The sequence below is a fragment of the Rhopalosiphum maidis genome, chromosome 2 (genome assembly GCF_003676215.2).
Source record: "Rhopalosiphum maidis isolate BTI-1 chromosome 2, ASM367621v3, whole genome shotgun sequence".
NCBI classification, from domain to species: Eukaryota; Metazoa; Arthropoda; class Insecta; order Hemiptera; family Aphididae; genus Rhopalosiphum; species Rhopalosiphum maidis.
The window spans coordinates 31,299,568-31,320,484 of NC_040878.1; the positions used below are offsets into that span (position 1 = coordinate 31,299,568).

General features: G+C 26.5%; 1 protein-coding gene across 2 annotated transcripts; it reads left to right on the plus strand.

Moving 5' to 3' along the window:
- Positions 1–1,146: 1,146 nt before the first annotated feature.
- On the plus strand, positions 1,147–20,233 carry LOC113551887 (ATP-binding cassette sub-family G member 4-like). Of its 2 annotated transcripts, XM_026954439.1 has the most exons (14): positions 1,147–1,504; positions 11,371–11,501; positions 16,482–16,599; positions 17,120–17,309; positions 17,429–17,574; positions 17,653–17,891; positions 17,956–18,102; positions 18,192–18,293; positions 18,365–18,552; positions 18,647–18,815; positions 18,884–18,984; positions 19,108–19,263; positions 19,338–19,523; positions 19,587–20,233. In XM_026954439.1, exons 1-14 carry the CDS (start codon positions 1,476–1,478, stop codon positions 19,743–19,745), a joined length of 2,061 nt encoding a protein of 686 aa, XP_026810240.1. In that variant the 5' UTR covers positions 1,147–1,475; the 3' UTR covers positions 19,746–20,233. The 2 variants fall into 2 exon arrangements, with proteins under 2 accessions (XP_026810240.1, XP_026810239.1); XM_026954438.1 differs by lacking the exon at positions 1,147–1,504 and having other exon boundaries at positions 11,012–11,501.
- Positions 20,234–20,917: the final 684 nt, after the last annotated feature.

The window sequence follows — 20,917 nt, forward strand, 5'->3', positions numbered from 1 at the left end:
AAAAAAATATTTTTATTCTTTTGAAATTTTGTAGAGAGCTACAGCCACGTGCTACCATATCCCTATACGTATCTGTAAGTATTCTTTTAATTCAAGTACACTCTTAAAATTACATCCTGAATTTATATTCGTAAATATTATTAAAATAATAAATATGTTGTATTTGATCAATTATTTTTGTTAATTTGTTATGAATTATGTCTTACAATTTGTAACTGAGGGATCATATTATATTACTAAGATAAAATCACCCTATGCTGATTTGGTCTGTGTTTTAAGAAAATTGACTTCTCTAGAACTATCACCTATACGGTAAACAAAATAGTAAATAATATCAAGTACACTAGTACACTATTTTAGAAAAAATCTCATAAATTAAAATCTTAAATAGATGGTCGCAAATTTGAAATTTATTTTTAATTTATCATTGTTTATTAGACTACTTTAGGATAGATGCCTACGGGCTATATAGTAGGTATTAAAAGTTAATAAATTAAATAGTTATTTAGTTATTAAATTGATCAATTTTTAAAATACTGAAAAAAAGCTCTGTAGTAGAACCTTAATAACTATTTGAACAATAGGGAGAACTAAAGAAGTCTAGATACGATAGTACCTATATCCGTGGCCTGCACATAAATATACTTGAAGCCTGTGCCTTGTGGCGGTTTCTATATTTTATACTATTACTATGGATGTCATTGGCGCATGACGATCGTTGTCGATTACGAATTGCTCTTATATAACGTAACCATAATGTACATCATTCGATCATTATTCATTGTACATTAATTGTATCTAATTCGAGCTTATGTAACTTACTTCAAGTTATAGTATTGTCGCGTGCGTTCACGAAATCATTCAGAGGCCGAGAGTATTATAACGATATAATATAATAGTAGAACTGGCAGAAGTTTAGAAGAGAGAAAGAACCGTTCAACCGTATAGCCCGCAGACTGCAGACTGGAGAGGTAGGTATCGAGATCGACAGGTATTTTACCCGTGTGATTACGTATACTTTCGGTATCCGCGGTAACGATTCGCCGACCGCCGCGACTGTGGTGGGGATGTGACACGCGTGGTGCGCTGAATGCTGATCCGGAAAAAATATAGCAGCACCAATCGTCAGTCGTCACCACTCACCTGCTCACCGAAGCGAAACATCTGATGATAACGATAACCCGTTCGTTATAGTCAACACTGAACACTCAACAGTCAACACTCAATCGTCATCATGGATGTGTCTTGTCGTGCGCGCTGTTAACTGTCTGATCGTCTGCTAATCACCGTCTGATCGTGAACGTATATTATTAACGCATACAGTGTACTCTGCATCCACGTTAACCGCGAGACGTTCGCCCTACCGCGATACTTTGGGGTAGTGCAGTGCTAGTGACACCCGAAAGAGCACCCCGACATTGCCCGGGTAATATTATCATCGTCGTAGACATTCCGTTTTGTCCACGTCGTCAAATATGAATTCCTTCGTGTTGAACAACAACAAGTGAGTTATATTTACGTTTGGATACCACCTATATGTATATGTTTTGAATTCATGGTATTGTAATTGAGGTGGTACCGGTTGATTTGGCTTGCGACTGGATACATAAATATACATTTGATTTGAGTCCCAACGTTTGTTTTATCGCCGGGTAGCAGCTGGTCAGGGCATACCGGTCGACAAGGATCCTAACTGTGACTAGGAATTGTACCATACATGTCAATTAAAACTTGATCCTCGTATCACTACCGCATCTAGTCGAATGGGGTTGTGTAAGACATTTGTCCCTGACTTAAAATTAGATATTATTATATTTATTAGGTATTGAAGTTTGCCTTCATCCTTTTGAAAAATGTCTACTGGTATCTGTATAGTGTCCACATAATATAATATTATGCCTGGTTTTCTAGCTAACACAACTGTAGCAAACTTTCACAAATTTTGAAATGCTTATAATTAAGATGAATATATTACTTGTGATAGTGTGGTTGTGTTTACAAATACTGTAATCAATATCTATATTGATAAAATTTGCTAATTACACTTTTGCACAGTGCTTACTCACAATTTACCACTACACAAGTATATTTTGTGTCCTACCCCTACGTACAATAGTTAATAGTATTAAATGATATACCTACCGAGCATTATATCACATTTTCTCTTATTTACTATAACATATTGTTCTTAATGAATTGAGATAAATACTGAGTAAATATCTTCACAGATAATAATTTTAGTTAAGAGACATAGTATGCTATTTTTCTTATTTCAAAATTATTGGGCTAGTATATAATTTATTTATATACAATATGAGTGTGACCTGATTTAAATGCACATTATTAAAATTAAAAACATGATATATTATGATAAATAATAGGAAAAAAAATGAATATTAGGTAGGTAATTCTAATCTATCAATGAAGAAGGATGTGTGTCTCCATTTGCTAGGTGCATACTATACCTATTGGGTCACGCTCATAATTGTTGGTGCAGGGAGGGATTGCAATATTATGATATATTTATCTATATTTATTAAATAAGCACAGTTTGAACTGTATTTATCTTATAAGTACTTAAATCTTTATTCGGCAAATGATAACTTATACTGATTAAAGTACTAGTAAATATATTATTTATAATGAAGGTTTATCAAATATTGATCATGAAACTATGGCTATTATTAAATTATTTAGTCAAACTACTCTCAGTATAGTTTTATATGTGTACCTCTCTAATACCCTTGTGTAAATTAATTAATTACTTATTAAAGTAATATTGAAAATTTATATTTAAATTATTCAGCGGGTCTTAATGTTTTATTTTATATGCATTTTTAAATTTAGAGTTAAAGAAATAGATATTTAAGTATTTTTATTTAATTATTATCATTGGTAGCATTAGATATATTATTATTTTTAGGTATACAGATATAAGAAACATCTAAAAAGACAACCTAAGTATTTAACCTATTTAGGTAATTTATTATTCCTTAAATAATTTCCTCATTATACAGTAATTTATAGTTTAAGTAATTATTTTATTTTAGAAAATTATGTTATTTATAATCATGAACTAAGAAGATCTTCTTAGTTCATGTTTATAATTAAGAGTTCATCATACTCCCTTGTATTGACTCTGTCTTACTAGTTCTGTGTAACACAAAACGCAGACAATTTTACGTTAAGAAGAATCCATTTTACCATGTTTTTTTAGTATTAGAGTGAATGACCTATTGGTTATTATCAAATTTAAAGGTAAAACAATTATCCAGGGCTTTTTGTTGGTTTTTTTTATATTTTAATTTTAAAGCAAGTTATGAGCATTTCAAAATTTACAAAATCACTGTAATACTTAAACAAAACAGAGTAAAATTCACTTTTTCTAATATATAATTGTCAACATTTTGTGTCAATAAGATCGTGATAACACATATGGGTCATATTAAGTACTTCTTAAGTTATATTAATTCATATTCAATGGTTGTTGGATGTTATATTACTCCTTGTTTATTTACCTAATATTTATTATTATATATATTTTACTTAGGTATATTAATAGTAATGTATTTTTGGTGTTATTATCAAGGTTATTATTGCACAAAAAGTTTATATTCAAAATATTTTTTTTACTTAAAAGTTTCAATTAATGTCAAAAAATAGAAAATTTGGTTTTTCCTTATCTATTAGGTTCTGGAAAGCTGTTTCCTAGAAACAATGTAATATATTTTCTATTCTTAAAAATGTTTTCTTCAGTCAAATTTTTATTTATAAAGCACCTACTAAATGAAAAAATATGTACTAGTCATTACAAGGATTATTAAAATTTTAAGTCTTAAACTATACTGTTTTTTGGTTGGATTATAATTGGATTTTATTTTTATTAAAAATGATGTATAAGTTTTGTTTTGGGTGAATGTTTTAATAAATTGTAATTTGATTACTATTTTTTTTTCAGTTGATGGCTCTAATTATTTTTGCATTGTATACTCTAATAAAGTCTGTTTTTGTCTATGATTATCAGTCTGGCATCCTGTTATAACATTATATGTACATATGGGCTTAGTTTGTTGAGAATCTTATAAATTAAGCCTTCAGTTTCACTTTCACTTTTCCTCAACCGAACAACTACTGAAATTGTAAAACCTGTTTTTTGTTCTCTGAATCTATGTTGTTAGATACAAGTGTTAGAGAAATTTGTTTAAAAAAATCAATACATATATTATTAAACATATCCTAAATATAGGTGTATTAAAGATAAATTTAAAAAAATCTAAGTTAACATTTTTTTTATTTTTTATTCCACAGAATATAAAAATACTATAAACTAAAAAATTTTTAAATTATTTTGAATAAATTTTAACTTAGAAGTTAGAATATTTCTTCTGCTATTTTAATACGTCATATAATTCATATTACATATCTTTTTATCAACATATTTATCTTAAGAAGATATTAGATATTTATTCAATGTTTATAAATAAAATATGATTAGGTCAAGGAAGTTAGTAGTTACTTTCTCTCTAGAAGAAGAATTGTGTAATTATTTGAAAAGAGAATTTGTTGATGCAACTATACACTTAAACTCACTATGCATGAAAGTTAACTATATGATTATTAATCTTATAATATCATAGAAACGATGCTAGTGAAATTTTTACTATAGACAAATTTTTGTGGTATCAATGTTTGCTTAAAATATGAATGGACTATGTTTTAGTTTCTTACATATTTGACCTCGTATTTGGCTATTTACTTTATCACGTGGGTATATCTGTTGTCCATTTATCATTCTACTGAGTTTCAAAATGTTTTAAAATAATGAAAGATAATTTTTATTAATGTTTTTGTTAATTTATGTTTATTGCAATACATCTAAATTTTTTTTTAAATATAAAAATGTTTTGGTAAATTTGATATTAATTGTAGCTATAATATAATATTATACTTCTATTATGTTTTTAGTATTTCAAAAAAAGTTCAAGGTTCTAAGATATAATAGGATATGCTGATTACTAACTACATTCCTCCCTCCATTCATGGAAATATTATTTGTAGATTATATGCAGTATGGGTAAACCACACAGTTAAAAAAAAATACAACATTAATTATTAAAATTTTCATGTATAATTATTATTGTTTTCAATTTTTTATAAAATTTTTGTGATTGATGTGTTATAAATGTTATAATAAAATATGCTATGTATCTCATATATAGATAAGCATAATATATCACATTATTACAATATGTGTACAGGATGAATAGGTGCATTAATATTTCGATCACATACAAGATTTAGATGTTAAATACATTTTAAAATAAATCATGAAAAAGTAAATAGGTAGGTACTAGGTATATAACTTAGTGATACTGATACACATATCTGGGAAAAGGGTTGGAGTCTTCCACCACATTTCATTGGTTATTGATATTATGGTATTATATTGTAGTATATTATTATTTATTATTATAGGTAGGTACATATTAAAATATAATCCGATCAAAAGATGATTTAATCCACCTTTTGATGTGCGTAACTGCACGAAATTAATTTTGTTGATATCTTGTCAATTTATTTCGTTAAGATAAAAATAATCATAAGACATAAATCATCGTGTTCAAGATATCAATTTTTGAAAGAGTTTGGTTTAGCAATGTTTAGAATTTGATGGAATAATCATTGAATGTGATCATATTAATAAATAATCTTGGTGTATTATATTATTTTCGTAATTGAAAATCGTGATCTTCAGTAAAATGTTCATATGAAGCGATTTATCCTATATTTTTTTGTAGATCGTCAATATTTTTTAAACTTCAATCTTCTAGTAACATTTAAGTATTTACAAAGAAGGAAATATACACTATATCTGTGTCAATACCTAAAAAATTGATTTTATTGTTGCGTTTTACAAGAAGGACGTATATATCTGAAAATGTTAAAATATGTTAAATTCATTATACCTATATTATAAAACGTAAATTTCTTTGTTATTCAAAAAATAAATAATTGTGCTATTTTTTTATTTTTATAAAATTTACAATAAAATATTTATTCATTATATTCAAGTACTCAAGTTGTATTTGCATTACCTTTAAATATTTTTTTGTAGACTAATTTTAAACTATTTTTTTTATAGTTTTTAAACACATTTAATCTAATTGTCTATTAATTACTAAATTTTGTCAACCTATCTAGTTTTAGAAGGTATTATATCTATATGATAAAACCTATTTTATGCACGTGCTTGTATTTTATTATTGTTTATAATATAGTTCTAATAATGATTATTTAAAATTATTATTTTGTAGATATTTTTGCGTTAAAAAACGTGATGTTTTTAAATATTTTTATTATCGACATCCTGTTATTATGCTTCTTTAGGTCTGTTTTTAACACGCGATACATTACTGAAATGTACTAATAAAATTGGTATTATGATATTGAAATAGTTATATTTATGTTAATAGAAAGTTATTATATAACAAGTTAATCAGGAACACAATTTTCTCATAAGGATGGAAAAGTTTAAAAAAAAAATATATTAAATATACATTAATACATTTTTGGGTACATATCGATAGCTGATTTTTTAATATAAATCGAATATCTTAGTTAAAGTAAAATTGGAGATTTTTATGATTTTATTTAATAAGAAGTTACGTTTATCATATTATACTATTGATTCATTAAATTGTGACATTATTTATATTTAACTCATATGTATTATATTGACACTTTAAACCAATTTAGAATATTAGATTAACAGACAAAGTATTTTAAATTTTAGAACAAAAATAATATGAATATGTATAACTAATAGAAAGTCTGTGTCAGCATCGTTATAATGTGTTGATAGGCGACGGAGAATGTCTTTTTGCGAGCTGTATGTATGTTGAGTAATGACACTTAGTTATGAAATTAAGTGTATATAATATGTAATACATAGTATTTATGTATGTGTTCATACCATTAATATTTAGTTGTAATAATAATGTATATTATTTTTCAGTAGGCAATTAAAAAATAGAATCTATTAACAACATCGTTGCAATTACGTAATACAACACAAATAACATGCGTGTATTTTGTTTTGCATAGTTACATTTATTAAGGCTTTAACATTGTTAATCCATATTGCAATTAATCATACTTGGTATTCGACACGTACAAGTACGGCGTACTTCCTGAGTATTTTATATCTGCGATTCTTAACTCAGAAGGGTGGGGGGTATGAAGTTTGTAGAGTTATGGTTTCATTTATATTATAATATACATATACGTACTATAATTACGATTAAGGAATCCTATATTTTAAATAGATCATAAATCGCGTTAAAAAAATCATAATTGCAATAAATAATGTGTAATTATTTTATTGTAATTAGATAATGTCTAATATCTATGCTTAATAATTTAAAAACATAAAATGATTAAGAGATGTGTTGTTTTTAATATTAAATTGCTTATTTTATTACACATAATTTATTTGATTAGTGGAATTCATTGTTGTATAAAGCGTATTAAATATTTTAGTTTTCTCATGTTATTAAATGTTTTAAAATAACTTATATACTAATACTCAAAAATATTATAATATAGATAATTAGTTGGTGTAATACATTTGCCTACGAAATGTATTTAAGCAACGTCTATTTGTTATCTTTTATAATTTATATTAATTTGTTTCATCAATAATGAATACATAAATATCTTTAAGTATACTGAAATCCTTATGTGGTAACAACCATTATTACACAATAATACAAGCGTGATGGCTGATGAGACACAATACATAGGTACTTCTAACGACTGTAATGCACTATTTACGAAGTGTACCGCATTATTATTTAATAGTAGGTATACTACCTAACGAATTGTACGAAATATAATATTTTATATAGCAATGTTAGTGATAGTGTGTTCTGTATGCGCGTTTAGTGTGAGTAATATTAATTTCGCTATGTATACCTAGATATTTGTAATAATTATGTTGATTGATAACTTATGGTTATGACATGAGTATACTTAATAAATTACAAAATACTTAGATATTATTATAAGCCGTGAAAATAAAAACAAAATATATTATTCTTAGTATTCAAACATGGATCATTTAGTATACTATAAGTCTATAATGTATACAGATTTGATTATAATGTAATACTTTATATTTATTTCAAACACTTCGGAATTTATACTGTAAACTTAAGTAAATGTATTTGTTATTATATCAAATAGTTTTAGACAATAGATATTGTGCAAGTCCTTTGATTGTGAAAGCTAAGCTTAAATATAAAAACAAATATACAAATATATTTTTTTAAAGTTATTTATTGATATTATTTCTGTAAAATAATTTTTAAAATGATATGAATGATACGTTTGATTTAAAACAAATATATATAACTACGATACCTACGAATGCCCTTGTCTTTATAGTTCCAAATAGACAATCTTCAAATAAATCATTTTAAAATGTTGTTTTTTTATTGTGATCAGTATAAAAAAAACTGTTAACTTGTATTAAATTGATGCAATATAGAGTATATAGTAACGTATATAGGTATAATTTTCTCTATGGGTCAATTACATTTTTTAAGGAACTGGTAGGGAGGGGGTTTATAAATATAACGTATTTACATTAGATACATACAATATTTTAATTATATCTGAAATTTCACTATGTGTGTGTCCCCGAAACTCCTATCCGTACGCCACTTATCCTGAATAATTTTAATTCTACTATAATTTGTATTTGATTTTATTGTTCCTATAAATATTCTATGTATTGTGTATTATATGCTTAGTGTGATATATAATACTTGATTATCTAATTCATACAATTTAAATCGTATTTAAGATTAATTAAAGAAAAGAAATATATTTTATGTTCATTAAATCAATATAATTTTACATACTATCACAATTATATTATACACTCTATATTATTATGACCTACAATAAAATAATAATAAAAAACCTCATTACTTATTCTATTTGATAGATTTATTAAATTTGATCTGTTGGTATAGGTACATAGTACATTGAGCTATATTATGCAAAAATTCTATCGTAATGTATGCACTATGTATTAATTGATTAATTATATACACTCAAATTTACGAAACATAATAGGCAAAATCGGTGGCAAGCGACAGTGTTTGAATTATTATTAATTTTGATTCTTGGATAAAATAATAATTATATACTCATGTAAAAATTAGATCGTTATGTCTCGTCGGCTCGTCTATACTTAATTTTTGTAGTTCGTTAAATTGACATAACTAATACACAAATTTATCTATACAAGTTATATTATGTATATGACAAGTATTCATAAATATATAAATTTAATTAATTAATAGACGTACATTAATACGTGGTTCTTCAATAAATCCCCTCCTTGAAATAAGAAATTAAGCCATTTTAAAATATTGGCCACATAGACTTATTTATAATATAATCGACTAAATAATAATCATTTTCAAATTTGAAATAAAATAGGTAAAAAAAATTCAAATTGACCAAGCCTTAATACATTTTATATCTATTCGATTTTTTGTACACGAAATAAAATTACTTTAAAACATCATAAACTAAGCGCATAAAAAAGTAACAATACTTGAAAATAACACTTGACTTTCACCCCCCTCCCAAGATTTCCTTCTGATACAGACGATACAGTTTATACTTGCCAGAAAGTATCTACCAATAAATAGTTGGCTATTTACATATTAAAAGGATATTATATTCTCCTTTTATTTGGTATCACATAATTACGTTATCAGTATACTTGAAAAGTTATGTTACATATGTGAAGGTTAAAAGAGGTAAAAAAATATACTTTTATTTGATTAAATTAAATACAAATTAGGAACAATCGTTTACCTAACGTTTTTTTCGTATTCAATTTCTGAACATTCCTTGTCTAAAAGTTTGTGTTGGATATATTTAAATTAAGTTAAACTTTTTAAATATATTAGTAGCCAATTAATATTCGAATAATTTAATACAGCCTATATACTTATTAGTACTCACATTTATTTATAAAAAAATAATCAGTTAGCCTTTAAATTATTACGTATATATAAGGTACTTATCGAGGTACTTACATTATATTTACATTTAGATGTGGCTAGTAGTTCCGTGGGTAATGTTAAAATGTTATATAATGTATCCAGATTATTTGTTAGTGTATTTTTAGTATAATGTGAAGATATCAGGATAGAATATTAGGAAATCAGTATAGCAATGAATAAATATGACGATGTCATAAGTTGATGAACACATTTACGGATTGTATTTTATGACATATTATGTTATTATATTAAAGTAATCGAAAATATGATAATAATTAATAATTATAATTTTCAAGTCTTGTATCGATTTAAAATTTGGTGTCACTGCGGATGTGTGTATAGTATATATACTAGTATTTTGGTAGTGTTTCGACCTAACCAAATTATTGATTTACATTCAGCTTCATGTAATGCTTAAGAACGTCATAATAATATTATAGTATTGTAGTATTAATAGTATTATACACACTTTATCAACTCTAATGTAGTATATCTAATAGAATAATGCAGTAATACAATTATCCTTTGTGCCGTTTAAATGCTAGATGGATAGACCAACATGACGGCCATACAATACGTCATAACAATTATTACACACACACACACGCGATAATATTATTTTGATTTTACTAATTTACCCGACTATCGGATGGTGTGCTTAATTTTACCGAGTATATATATATATATATATATACTCGGTATATATAAATATGTATATATATATATATACATATTTATATATACACACACACACATATATATAGATATAGAGTCAGCACTAGGAGTGGGGGAACGGCGGCGTCTTTCAAGGCAAACAAAGGTTATTTCCTAGTCCCTACTATTAAAACATTCAGTCGCCAACAGTTATTATATACATTATATATAGCGAGTGCCGCGCTACTACGGCGCGCAAGCAAAAAATACGTAGTCAAGCTCGTCAGCATAGTAATATTATGCAGCTAGTAGTGGTCGCGATGAACTGCAGGCAAACGGTCCTCGTACGTTCCCGATTAGAATATGCGTGATAATTAAAATCGATTTTATTTTCTATTCGAATTCAATTTGTACGAAAACCGGACATTGATATCCGTTGAATTATTATTAATTATTATTTATAAACATAGACATATTATTAAAAAACGCGCACAAAAGTGTTGGTCCTGGTACAACTTCAGCGATAATTCATCATGACTATAATCGATGAATCCATCGTTGTCCCTATGGACGAACTGTCCACCGTGAAACAAGACGGCCGTTTAATTATCGATCCCGTGTCTGTTGACAGGAAATCCGGCGCAGTCAAAGTAACAATTACGCCATGTCAGCCCAAAACCCTGAGTCATCTTCCCAAGAGGCCGCCTGTGGATATCGCCTTTTCCGACCTCATGTACACCGTAACCGAAGGCACCAAAAACAGTGAGTGTATTTTCAAACATTATATTTTTATAAATTATATTCTTATTTATATATTATGTAGATATGTATAGAGTAGAAATTACGTTGTAAATAAAAAAATAAAAACTAGCTTAAAATTGACTAGTCAAGTTGATGGTTAAAAATCATTTTAGTTGTATTGTTATTACGTATTATTGTATTTGTGTCAACGAGGCCATTGCAGACGATATTATCATGTAGTTAATTTAACCGTTGTGGCTATTTTACTATTATCGATCTTAATGGTATAATTTCTATACGATTTGCCTTCATGTCAACTAATAGTAACCTAGTTGGTAGAATTTTTATAATCATTAAACGCGTTTTTTTCAAAAATTTTCCAATTCTTGGTTTTCATGAACATTGTTTATTTAAAATTCACATATAATTACAACTCAATCCTTATGTCCTTACTCATTCATTGCTACCATATAAAATGTATTTTCCTAATTATACGATTCAAAAAGTAATGAAAGGTAGTAGAAATTTGGAAATAAGGTTATTATGGCCAATTTAACTGGTATAATAATATGTATAAATATTTAACGTTAGTATAGGAATAGGAGATTTGCCCGTGGATATAAGGTCACACCACTAGGAATCTTAAACATGATATGACACAACATACTATTTATTTATTGAAGCGTCTGAAGTCCATTTTGATCACGTGTATTATTATGTCGGACACATATTATATTATTATTACATTAAGTAAATTATTACTGATGCGAAGGCCGACGAATCAGCGTTTTCTCATTGTTTTCTTATTAGTTGTTATTGTTTTCGAGTCCAAGCCCGTTATAATATAAGTTATAGGTATAGGTATTAAACAGTAGGCAATAACATCTCGCGTATACCTATGACGTATATTATTCTGGGTTGAATTCTTTTGTTATTATTTTTCCCGTTGATTTTTAAGTATTAAAATAATAGTAAATTAGCTATAGTGTACCCTAGGCCAAACGTCTACAGCAGAAAAATCTTTTCATTATAATATATTATTACCAAATACATAACGACGATTAGTAAGCGGGAAAGAGCAGAAGGTCGAGTATCCCCCCTACCTGTAACCATAGCGTATATAGGTATAGTCCGTGAAAAGTATTAGATCTCCTAAACAGTGTTTTCCAAACTGTTTAAAAAACCAAAATTACAAAATCATTGTGCTTTTAATTGCCTTCATTACTCCGCAGTTATCAAAAAACTACGATATTAATAAATTAATATACTATATATACATTAATATATTATATACTTAGGTATTTTCTTTTTTTTATGGTTATATGCGTAGTATATTTCATCATTTTTTTGTTGCTATTCAAATTTGATACATGTCAGTTTTTTACGTTTTGAATTAAATTACTAAATGAGGTTATACTTATACAATATGACATCAAGAAATCGAAGGTTAAATATTTGAATTTTTATAATTTTAGTATTATTATAGTATTAAGAACTTAAATTCTTTAATCAATAAAATAAATTGTCAAAAACATTTTTCTTGGACGGGGAGCTATAATAATTTTGTCCACTGTCACCATATAATTTAAATTAATATTATGTTATTTCACGATTGTATTATATCGATAGATTAATATTGAATATAATAGATAATATAATATTATGATAACTAAAAAAAACGCGTTTATGAAAAAAAATGTATGAATTAAATATAACTCCTGAGGACATTAAGTGAGGAGGAGATATGTTTCCTTAACTACCATTGCTCTGCAAACCACACTAAATTGTCATAACCTGCTCAAAAACAATAAAATACTACCTATGTGTAATACTAATACAAATATAATTACATTTTTATGTCTTCTATTTGATAGATACTTGGTTTAAATACAAATTTAATTTCATATAAATATAATATTAATTTATACCTACTATATTATGAAAGAAAATCGTGGGTTTAAAAATTAATATTATACACTAATATTTATATTAATATAACTAATAAATAATATTCGTTATTTTGTGTTTATTTAATACCCATTTTAAACGAACTAAATGCTAATGTTCGGTTATACTTTATTATCTATAGGTAATATATAATCACAATTTTGCATTTTAAGTTTAATTATATCTTATTCAAGCGATAGCGATTATTGATCCATAATACATGAGTTGAATATTGAACATTTTATGTAGTGAATTTTTATCAATAATTATATTCAGCAAATATACATTATACATATTATGTAACGAATTAATAATAATAATAAAATTGATTTACTAAAATCATTGGAATTTAACCCATTAAATATTGAATTATTGTAATACATTATACTATTATAGTATTATTGTTTATTAGGTAATTATTAATTATATATTTTTCGTGTCTGCCAGCAGGTTAATATTTAGAAATTGTTTTATCATTTCGTTATAGTTAGACTTTTTTTTAAAATATATTGTATATTATATATTTCATACCTATCATTTTTCGCATTTACCTATAATCACCGGATATGTCTCGATCACTATTTATCCATGACCGAAACTCGTTTGTGTATTTCAATAACAAATACACGACTCGCTCATTATATACTAAAGACAACTTCCTTATTGTGCTACCTCTAAAAATACAAAAAATAAAAACATTAAATTGTTTTAATTATTATATTAGTAATATTAAATTCAATAATGTTTATCATTGTGATTGTTAAAAAAAAACTTTATCTTTCATTATTATGGCTAATAGTCATAGTGTCACTTATGTCTATACTTGCTCATACTTTAATATTAAAATTATATTTTATGATTTTTTTGCGGGCACAAAATAAGAGGATATTTTTAAATTTTTAAATAACAAAATAAAATAGGTAATATTTTAATCGTTCCATTAAATCAAAATTGTCGGGAGTGCTGTACATAATTTTGAGACGCTTTGTATTTATTGGTTTTAGTTTTTTGAGTATTTAGAAAAAGTTTAAAAAGCACTTACAATATACTCTAGGGTTATAAATTTGAACTTAAGATTCAAGTTTGTATTTGAATGAGCCTAATAGTTGTTAATAGTATTGTAAAAAACAGAAATTAACTGCAAAAGCATTAACTTAAAAAAATATCTTGATCATTTATTATGATAAACTTATCACTTATTATCATTAGGTATTGAATCGCATTTATATATAGTAACAACCCAAATAATAATTTGAATGTCTTTGAAATGAACAATGTTTTTGTATGTTTTTTCTTCAACGCTTTAGTATTTTTAAGTTATATTTTTTCAAAATTTTTTTTACTTATGACTTAAAAAATGAAATCAGTATTATTTTTACAGCACATTAAAATTACAAGGATTATCAAGTATTACATTACTTGTATGGAGAATTCTTAGCGAAATTTTAATGACTAGCAATGTGTGTATTAACCATTGACTTAAACGTTGACCATTAATTTTTTTCTAACCTAAAGAATCTTCAACAGACTTTAAATGCAAGGTCACGATTTGTGTAATGTCCTCGACCAGACCGGTTGTTCTCGTATAATATTATAGTATACAACTTTTCAGATATAAGGAGAACCCCTAATCATATTATCTTTCAATTTGTATTGTATGCAATGGTAATCCTTTATATTTCATATAATAATATTATTATTATTTTATTTTAATACTTTTATTTATTATTATATATATTTCGAAACGAGAATCTAAATTTAACTTATAACATTTTTATTTCTTTGATCATAAACTGTATTACTTTCAGTTTTACACTAAGTACTTCCATTATTTTTGAAGGTTCTATATAGCGGATTAAATACGTTCATAATATTTAATTCAAATTATTTTATTCATTTCTACTCGCAAATACCTTCTATATAACCTCTTTTATAATAATTATAAGTTGTTTTCAACGTGAATATCCGATTTAAAATCATGATATCAGTCCAATAATTATCGTCGGTATCTTTTAGTAACCTATACCGTTCAAGAGAATGTATATATATAATTTTTTGAACTAGTCTTAAATTACAAAATTGTATTGACACGTTTGTTTATTTTTTTACTGCTAATCTCTTTGTAGGTTACTATTCTTAAAAATATGGATTTTAAATTTAAGTTTATTATGTTTCCTTTATACCTGGTGTTTAAAATATATTTCACAATATCATATTTGTATGCGTAATACACTATATATATTAATGTTAAAATATATATAAATAGATAAGTATAAATAAATGCGGAAACTACTTGCTATGGTTGACCTTACTTAACATTCATATCTACATAATACGTAGGAAATACCTTTTTTTGTTGAAAATGTATTACACTACATACATAATTAAATACTTATTTGATTTTGTTGATTTCAACAATTTAAAACAGCTTTGCACCCTTGCGAATGACGCATTGGATCATTTTTTAGTTTCAAGATGTGTTAGTTTTATTCAAAATACTGCGATGATATTTCACAAACTTAAACAAAACAAATTTTAATTAGTTCATTATTTCAGTTTTGTAACTTTGAAACCATAAACAATATTGAGAGGATCCGATATCAGCATCTTTGTCGCAGCAATAAATTTTCAATACAATTTCACAAGAAAAAAACCTTTAAACACGCAGTTTTTTTCTAAAAATATTTGTTAAAGGATATGGGAAAAAAGTGTTTAAAAATAAGAGATTATCCTTTTAATCGACTAAGTCCGAAATGTTGAGTTTTTATGTAACCATAAAAAACAAATTAAACAAAAGGTTATATTAGGTTAGATTAGGTGTACACTTTTTAGTGTAACAATTTAAACAGTTTCTGATACATTTCTTGGTATACAATAACATTTCGGCTTTTAGTTTCTTTAGGATTAAAAACGATTTCAGTAAATAACTGAACGTTTTGGGCTTATTTTAATTTTTCTATAATTAGATTTGTATCACTAAGACACCACTGTTCACTTTAAATTGAAACATTTTGTCTATACTGTGTTTAATCTATATTATTTTCTGTCTTTCAGCTTCAAAAAATATTTTAAAATCTGTAAGCGGTCGTTTGAGGTCAGGTGAATTGACAGCTATCATGGGACCGTCCGGTGCCGGGAAATCCACACTGTTGAACATACTCACGGGATACAAGTAAAAAGAGTTTATATAATATTATTGTAATAATCCGGCCATTGTCTTGTATTGTTAGTATTTTGTTGATTTTTACTATCGGAAAAATATAGCAGATTAGAAAAGTCTTTTATATTGTTAAAAAAAATGTTTTTTCTACTCACTGTTAAATACTTTTGTTTGTATTTAGAAATTGATAATAATTATTTAGACCATATTGGCATATCAATTGAACAAGATTATACTCGTGTCTATATGATATGATCATTGTTCACAATGCTTATAGACTTATCTATCATTTCGATAGTTAATGCATTGGTTGTTATTACATATTTCTTTATTGTTGATTCATATTTTATCACACGAAATATTATACATTTCTTTCTCGTACTATAGCATTTGTTGGTTCTGTTCAATGTTTACCCATATACTCATTTATTCATGTATATAATTAAATACATGTACAATACAATTTTGTAATTATCATAAGTATTTAATTATAATTATATGTATTAATTCCTTGTTCTACTTTACTTTTTAGATGTTCCGGTGTTAAAGGCTCTATTACGATTAACGGACACGAAAGAAATTTGAGTCAATTCAGAAAACTGTCATGTTATATTATGCAAGACAATCAGCTTCATGCCAACTTATCTGTAGAAGAAGCTATGCACGTGGCTACTTCGTTAAAGTTAGGATCAGACATATCGAAGGACAGCAAATATCAAGTGGTCAGTTGCAGTACACGTACTGTTTATTTTTTAATTATTCCGTTCCTTACGACCAACTAAGATAAATATAATCGTGGAAACAAACATCGCCATTATTCGTAATTTAACATTATTTTCAGATTCAAGAAATATTAGAAACATTAGGTTTGCAAGAACACCGAAGGACAATGACAAGCAATTTGTCCGGTGGGCAAAAAAAACGTTTGTCCATCGCTCTTGAACTTGTGAACAATCCTCCCATTATGTTTTTCGATGAGCCAACTAGGTTAGATACATTACCAGCACTACAATAAATGTTCGAACACGTACAAATATTAAAACATGTTAATTTATACGATTTCAGTGGCTTAGACAGCAGTTCTTGTTTCCAATGTATTTCCCTACTAAAATCGCTTAGTCGTGGCGGCCGTACTATTATCTGTACGATTCATCAGCCCAGTGCTCGACTGTTCGAGATGTTTGACCATCTGTATACCCTTGCTGAAGGACAATGCGTCTACCAGGGATCCACGAAACAACTCGTTCCTTTCCTCGGCACTCTTGGACTCGAATGTCCCAGCTATCATAACCCCGCGTCTTATCGTGAGTCAAATTCAATACTCGATTAAACCAACTCGACGTATAATTAATAGTATTTCTTGTGCAGTAATTGAAGTATCATGTGGTGAGTATGGTGACAATGTACGCAAATTGGTGACGGCCATTAAAAATGGAAAATACGATATTCAAGTTGGCAAACCGTTCCCTCAACCAGAAAATTTGAATAATGTCAATCAAAAAGAAATAATGAAAAGTAAATATTTCTATACAATTAATAATCTTTGAAACTACAAAATGTTTTTAAAATTATTATTTTTAATTTCTATCCTTTTATGGTTTCAGGTAGCAACTTGTCTTCGAACTTTATCGAAATAGATAAATTATCGAAATCTGTGGATTCTGATAATTTATTGCAGTATGCAGGAAATCAATTTTCCAAACTTGGTAAGTAGTAATTTAATGTTGTATACATTTTTCATTATACCTATGTACAATAACTTTTCCTAATATTTTAGATGACAACTCTGTTATCAACACAGAGTTGAGTTCGGTAAAAACTGGAAATTTAAATAATGCAGATGAAGCTACTGATACCTTATTAAAGAATGGTTTACCAAGTAGTCAACAGCGATATGCTACATCTGAATTCGCTCAATTTTGGATTGTTCTCAAGCGTACACTACTTTTCAGCAGAAGAGATTGGGTAAAATTTTATAGAACTAGATAATTTATTAAAATGTTTTAATAGATTAATAATACTATACTATATTAATAATAACTGAATAATTTAATTACAGACTCTTATGTACTTACGTTTGTTTGCTCATATTTTGGTGGGATTTTTAATTGGTTCATTGTATTATGATATTGGTAATGATGGTGCCAAAGTACTTAGTAATCTTGGATTTCTATTTTTCAACATGTTGTTCCTTATGTACACATCAATGACAATCACTATTTTATCATGTAAGTTTACCAATTCATTGTTTAATAAATAATCACAAATTAATAAAATACATAATCCATTTTTATAGTTCCTCTAGAGTTGCCTGTTTTGATCAAAGAAAATTTTAACAGATGGTATTCTCTTAGATCATATTACTTAGCTATTACATTATCCGATATTCCATTCCAGGTAATTTTTTTTTCATATTAGTATAATAAATCAATACCTAATAAATATTATAATTTACCCAAGTAATATGAACTGTTAAATATTTTACCTTTTAATATATTCTCATTTTTGTTTTCTATCTAGGCAATATTTTGCGTAATGTATGTGGGTATTGTGTACTACATGACTTCACAACCACTTGAAATGTTCAGATTTGGAATGTTCTTATCAGCCTGCCTTCTTATATCATTTGTTGCTCAAAGTGTTGGACTTGTAGTTGGAGCTGCAATGAATGTACAAGTGAGTAAACTATAATTGATAGTAATAATTACATTACAACATTTATAACTAATTTAAAATCACTTTTTTTTTAGAACGGAGTGTTCTTAGCACCAGTCATGTCTGTACCTTTCTTGCTTTTCTCTGGTTTCTTTGTGAGCTTTGATGCTATACCTATTTATTTGCGATGGATCACATACCTAAGTTATATCCGTTATGGTTTTGAAGGAACAGCATTGGCTACTTATGGTTATAATCGAACAATCCTCCAATGTCACCAGGTATATAGCAATACCTTATATTATAATGTCATGTACATGGTTTAAAATCTTTTAAATTTTTAGATTTATTGCCATTTCAAAAAACCGAGTACCACACTAAGAGAATTAGATATGACAGACGCAAGCTTTTCTTTGGATATTGTTGCCTTGATTATAATATTCTTTGTGTTGCGTATATCTGCATTCATATTTCTCCGATGGAAGCTCAAGTCTTCACGTTAATTTATATGTAAATTATTGAAAAGCTCTTCTATTATGATCAACTATACGTTAATAGTTAATTAAGATATCTGATTATCTGTGAATGTATATATAGTTTATATATACAAATCTATTATTATTGCCCGGTTATGGTTTATACAGATTTTATAATAATTAAATGTAATTTTGTGATATAAACATTTTCAACTAAGCAATATATATATATATATATAAATATATTTTGACAAAAAATATAAAACTACGAGGCATTTGTTTTAGTAGATTTAACATATTGTATTGTTAAATTACTGTGATTAATAGTTTTCATTTGTTTATTAATTTTTTTAAACATTTTTTTTATGTATTTGTTTAATCTTAGAACTATGACCAAATTTTATCAGATTATTTAATAACTTATTATTATTGTTTGTATTTCTTTTTTTATATATGTATACATGCATTCTATACAATGTTAAATCAATTGTATTACGAAATATACTTTGATCTGATTCCTTTTATTTTATATGAGTACTTATTTCTCTAATAACTATTTGGTATAAAAATTAAATCATTTTCGATACAAAATAAAATAGTACTTGTAATGATGACAATTTTACCATTTATGGTTTTTCAATATAAAAATTATTCTGTATTTCAAAATATTTGTATCTTAATAATTAGGATCAAATGTTATTATAATTGTTCTTTAATTGTTTTATGTCTTTTTGTTTTTAAACATATATTATACACAATTAGTATTTATTATTTGAATTAAAATGTTAATATTAATGCACCACAGCAATAATAATTTATAAGTGTGCTGAGGATCATATATTTTATACTGGCGCATGGAAAGTTTCTATGTATTAATGACATTGTTTATGCTCGGCATTGTGTCTGTGTTGACCATAGAGGTACAACATTGTACAATATAATTCTTGTATTGTAATGCATACAGTTTATTTCATACATGTCCCGAAAATTCTACATTTTAAAGAACACTGAAAAACTTATTCAAGTAAGTATAACACAAATAATATTTATTCAAACAAAAAGTACATGTAGATCATGGTTATCTTCTCAAATTGATCCAGTGTCATTGAGGATACACTAACCGCAATCTTGCAATTGGAACAAATAATAATAATTACACGTTTAATACAGAAATTATAATAATATGTTAGCAATCACAA

Bases quoted from the DNA above. Each gene is read 5' to 3' on its own strand.
- LOC113551887 (XM_026954438.1), top strand. From the start codon at position 11,273: ATGACTATAATCGATGAATCCATCGTTGTCCCTATGGACGAACTGTCC. The intron at 17,575-17,652 runs GTTAGATACATT...ATACGATTTCAG, and splicing joins TTTTTCGATGAGCCAACTAG to TGGCTTAGACAGCAGTTCTT. The intron at 19,524-19,586 runs GTATATAGCAAT...TTAAATTTTTAG, and splicing joins CAATCCTCCAATGTCACCAG to ATTTATTGCCATTTCAAAAA.